Below are 5,059 nucleotides of genomic sequence, written 5' to 3' on the forward strand. Positions count from 1 at the left end.
ATGTCCACTTCCAACAGCATACACCCAACCTCTCTCCCTCTGGCACATTTAAATCATAGAAAAGTTGAGCTGGAAGGGACCTCCATAGGTCATCCAGTCCAAACCCTGCCTGAAGCAGGATCATCCCTATCCAAACCATCCTATACAAGCTATAATCTAAACCCTACATAAGCCTATCATCAACCCTGACACAACACAGACCTAACACCCACAGGGAAAGCAGGGGTACCACTATTCCAAACGCCAGCAACTGAGCATATATTAACAACCCTTGACAGAAGCGGGAGTTGGGGAAGGCATGGGGCAGTGCGCTCAGGGTACCAGTACTGAGCCCCAGCCCTGACTCTGTCTCCAAAGGGCAGAGCTCGACCAGGCCTGCTGGGTCACCATGGGTAAGTCACTCGGCCTTTTTGTGCCTCAGCTTCTAGTCCTGTAAAGTGAGGACCATGGCACTGACCTCCCTGTGAGTGGCAGAGCTGGGTGTAGCTATTAAATTACCTTTCTCTTTCTCAATCATTATGTTAAGAGCTTCTTTTAAATGGAGGTCTCTTAGGATGCGTTTTGCTGTTGTCACTGCTAGCTTCCTGCCGAAGTGCTGAATCATGAGACTGGCTAATGTCGGGACATCGGCATTTTGCAGTTTGCACCGGGGAATTTTATCGGAACGCTCCGCATCAGACAATTTTCCTTTGAATTTTTTAAAATCGTACTCTTCCAAGTCGCCCAGGCCACAGAGCAAGATATCAAAACAGTGCTCATCTCCTGCTTCCATCCTGTCCAGGAGCACGCTGAAATAATGACATGAGGAGCAGAGTTGAGCCAAAGCCAGAGGCTGACTGTATTGTATCTGTTGGTCACATGTAGGTGGACAGGGAGAACCCAAGCATTGAAGAGTTATGGATATTTTCCCAAAGGCATCAGTTGAATTGATCAGGTTCTTACCCGGGGCATCATTGACTCATAAATGAGAAGGTCAAGGAAGGGCCACTGTGGTCACCTACCTAAGCGCCTGTGGAAAGTAGCCCATTGCACTTCCCCGGCAGGGCTTCTCCCAGAAACAGAACGTCTCTTTTAGAAAAACAGGATGTTTCATTTAAAATGGACAAGCCAGCCCCACATAGAGACGCACAAGGAGGTGAAGACCCTGCTCAGAGGGCCCCTGGTGACTGCACTGCAGTGGGAGACAATGCCCTGTCCCTGGACAAAGTGGCCAGTTGGGACCTGTCATTCATATGCATCCAATCAGCCCATGGACAGGCCACAGATGGAGTGGCTGGGGCTGGGGCTGAGAGCTGAAGCTAGACACAATCCAGCTAAGAAGAAGGTACAACTGTTAACTAGGAACAACAGACCAAGCCTGGGGGAGTTTTCCACTGCAGGCAGCAGCCGGTGCTTGAAGCTGGCCAGTCAGACACTGCATGGGGTTCAAATAATGTCCTGCACAGCAAGCTGATGGGCAAGGAGGAAGGGATCCACCAGAGGACTGTCTTGAAGAAGTCTGGGCTGGCTGCTGCCCGACCTGAAGCACAGTTTTTGCATGCCGGCCTGCCAACTGACAGCACTCCATGCCTACGTGCTATATACATAGCACCACGTAAGGAGCTGAGTTTCGGATGGGTGCAACAGGGTGAGAAGGTGAGGGAGGAGAATGCAGGGAGCGAGGGGCTGGCTTTGCAGCTGCCAGCTCTGTGGGCATGTCGCACCGTTTGGCACTGACCTAGTCATTCGTGCCAGGCACAGGGACTGCACGCTGTGTCTGGCAGGGAAACCCCAAGCAGGGGCTCAGAGAACGCCGGTGGCGGGCCTGAGCTGCAGAAGCCCCAAGCTCCCGGCACTGCTGGGAGCTTCCCTTACTTAACTACAGTAAACTCACCTGCAGGAAACTGGGATGTCACACGGAGGAAGCTGTCACTGATCGGCCGAGTTCCCCAAGAAGCTGCAATGAAAGAACTGCAGAAATAAGTGGAAAGAGTTCTGGCTGGAGATGGAAGGATGCACCAGGAAACGGAGAGGGGCAGACATCCTGCCTCTGTTGTCTTTTGCTCGTGGAGGACAGACTGTTGGGGATACTGGGCGGGAAGCATGGAGCCTATTGCCAAAAGACACCTCCAGGCTGAGACTGGAGAGCCAGTGAATTCTCCCATCCAATGCCCAGGAACTCAAGTGACTATATATAGATATGGAGGTTCACAGCAGGAGTGCAGGGGTGCAGGAGCTCCCAATAGTACCCCCATCTGGGGTCGTGCCAGCCTGTGTGGAGTAACGGGTCTCCAGACAGTGTTTTGAGGTGCTAGTGTGCTATACCCTAAACTGGTATAGGACCCAGCGGAGTCTGGACTAAGACCACGGAGGATTTAGTGGACTTTGGGAAGCCAAGAGAGGCTACAGAAATAAGCCAGGCAAGGTGGAGGTCCCGCTGAGAATATGGCGCCATTTTCCAGCAAGGCATGGTGAGCGAGTCTTAAGTGGGGACCAAACCCTTGCCCAGAGAAGGTAACAGGCAAACCAGTTTGACCCCAGCTGCAGCCCCTGTTACAATGGCATTAAAAAACAAATCTTTTCTGGGTCACCCCATATCTGTGCCACCAGGGGACTCCCCTGAAGATGCCTGGGCAGTCCCCTCTCTGATCCAAAGTAGTCTGTATGTGCTAGCCAGCCTAATGCCAGACCCCCAGGCCTGCGTGCTAAATACATTGCTATGATTAAGGAGCTGATTTTGGGCTGGGATTATGAGGCAAAGCCCACTTTGGGCAAAATCCTTTTTGGGTCACCCCAAACCTCACATCTCTGTAACTGGGGGACTCTCCTGAAAAAGTCTGGGCAGGCTCCTGCCCTGCTCGACCCAAAGCTCAGTTTTCATGTGCTAGATTGCCAACTGACACCCAGCCACCCAGGCCTGTGCTATGCACAAAGCCCAGAATAAGGACTTGAGTTTGGGCTGTGGTTACTGGGTAAAATCTGCTTCGGGTCAACCCAAACCACATATCTCCACCCTGGCTACTGTCCCAAATGCATGACCCAAAGTCAAATTTCTGCATGCTAATCTGTCACCTGTCAGCTCCTGAGGCTTGTGTGCTAAGTAAATTGTCCCATATCAAGAGCTGAGTTTGGGCCAAGATTGTGGGGCAAAATCCTTTCCAAGTCACCCCAAACCACATGTCTCTGTCACTGGGAGACTCTCCCAAAGAAGTGTGGGCTGTGCACTGCCCAACGTGAAGCATGGCTTTGAGTGCCAGCCTGCCAACTGATGGCTCCCCGGGCCGGCGTGCTATGTGTGGCAGAGCTGAAGGAGCCTGCAGAGCAGCCTGCGGGTGGGGGCCAGGGCTGATGGGAGAGAGTCGTCTGACCCAGGAGGAGGGCCAGGATTCAGGTGGGGATGAGTGAAGACCCTGAGCAGAGTTAGTAATACGATCGTGGAGCCTGCTGAGAGAATACCACCTCGGCAGGATGGATGCAGCTCCAGAAAGTCAGCATGGAGGGCAACATCTTAAGCAGTCTGGGGAAGTAAAGGGGTGGATGAGGTTCCCAGGGGCCCACTGAGGGGTCCAGAGCCCAGAGAGAGGAGCTGGATGTATGGGACCTAATGAGGGGTCCGGGACCTAGAGCAAAGGTTTGCAAAATGGCAGATCCAGCTGGTAGCCAGACTCCATTTCCTAGCATCCCCAGCATCCCCATGGAGACCCCAGTAGCGGTGGGGCCATGACAGCACGGAGCCACAATGGTCTCATGCTCCCAGGATCTCCATGCAGACCAGCCTGGAGCAGCGCTGGCAGGGTGTTGGTAAGGTGTGCGGTTAGGTGGGGAGCTGCTCTAGGGCCAGGGTCTTGCAATGGTGACAGTGTGGGGCCAGAGCCAGGGCACAGCTGCGATCCACTGCCTGTGTGCCCCTGCCCATGCAACCCGTGCTCATTGGGGTGACCTGATGAGAGGTCTGGGACCTGAAGAGAGGCCAAGAGTGCAGGACCTGAGGAGGGGTCCAGGGTCTAGAGGTGAAAAGTGTGGGACCTGAAGAAGGATCCAGAGGACCTATTGAGGGGTCTGCATGAGCCCAGGGAGATCAGAGGCTGGGAGAGCTGCAGCCAGGGGGCCTGGAGGTGAGAGCAATCTGGGGCCGGAGGGCCCAGAGGTCTGTAGTCCAAGAGGGGCAAGGAATGGGGCTGGAAGTCCATGGCCCAGGAGGAGCGGGGGACATCAGTGACAAAGCCTAGGGAGCCTGATATTAGCCATGACAGGCAAAGTGCGGATGCAGCACAGCTAAGCCCTAGGGACTGAGGCCAGGGCCCAGGGTTGGTCCTGGGTAGGACCAAACACTGCCCCACCCCAGAATTCACTCTGGAGCTGGAAAATAGCATGAAATCCTTCCCACACCAGCGTCAAGAAAACTACTTCCACTTATCCCCCCACTTTGCCACCCCAGGAATTTTCTATATACTCCCAAAGATCCACAAACAAGGCAACCCTAGCAAACCCATGATATCCAATGATGTACTCTCACTGAAGAGCAAACAGGATTCATAGAAACCATCCTGAAACCACTCACCAGTCCCGGCTGCCCACAACCTGGCATGACACAAGCTTTGTCTGGAATACACTCCCACGCTAACGTCAACCTGGGTGCAGGCAGAAGTGCAGCTCCCAGCCGTAATTCAGAAGGTTTCTGCAAAGCGTCCTGATTTACAGCGTTATCCCCGACCACACAGAAGTTCACTGCTGGCTCCAGGGGGCAGGGGAATCTAGCTGTGGGCTGGGAGCCTGCAGGCAGGATCCCTTAGCAGGGTCCCCGGGCTCTCTGCCGGTGCTCACTGCTTTCCGAATGGGAGGGGGAAAGGCAGTGGAGGGTGCTCATTCTTGGGGCTTCCCAGCTGGTGCTGAAGGGTGGGGTGGGGGAACTGGAGCCTCCTCCCCCACCTCAGGGGGGCTCCAAAACATCTGCCCCACCCTCTGGGGAGGTTGAAAACCCCCCAGACTGACCCCCGCTGCTCCCTTTCCCCGCCTCCCATTCTGAAAATGGGAGCTCAAAGACACAAGTTACAAAAGATGCTACATTTTGAAATGTCTT

The 5,059-nt window shown here is 54.2% G+C and overlaps 1 protein-coding gene across 1 annotated transcript in view; it reads right to left on the reverse strand.

The window, feature by feature from the left end:
• The window catches only part of LOC102385854 (gamma-interferon-inducible protein 16-like), a 12,747-nt gene extending 8,075 nt beyond the window's left edge, over positions 1 to 4,672 (reverse strand). The window contains exons 1-2 of the mRNA XM_006029629.3: positions 1,874 to 4,672; positions 499 to 788 (exon numbers count right to left, since the gene is read on the reverse strand). Coding sequence (XP_006029691.1) covers positions 499 to 772 — 274 coding nt within the window. The 5' untranslated portion in view covers positions 773 to 788; positions 1,874 to 4,672. The remainder of the gene's footprint in view (positions 1 to 498; positions 789 to 1,873) is intronic.
• Between the last annotated feature and the right edge of the window lie 387 nt (positions 4,673 to 5,059).

The sequence above is a fragment of the Alligator sinensis genome, unplaced genomic scaffold (assembly GCF_000455745.1).
Source record: "Alligator sinensis unplaced genomic scaffold, ASM45574v1 scaffold553_1, whole genome shotgun sequence".
Classification (NCBI taxonomy): domain Eukaryota; kingdom Metazoa; phylum Chordata; order Crocodylia; family Alligatoridae; genus Alligator; species Alligator sinensis.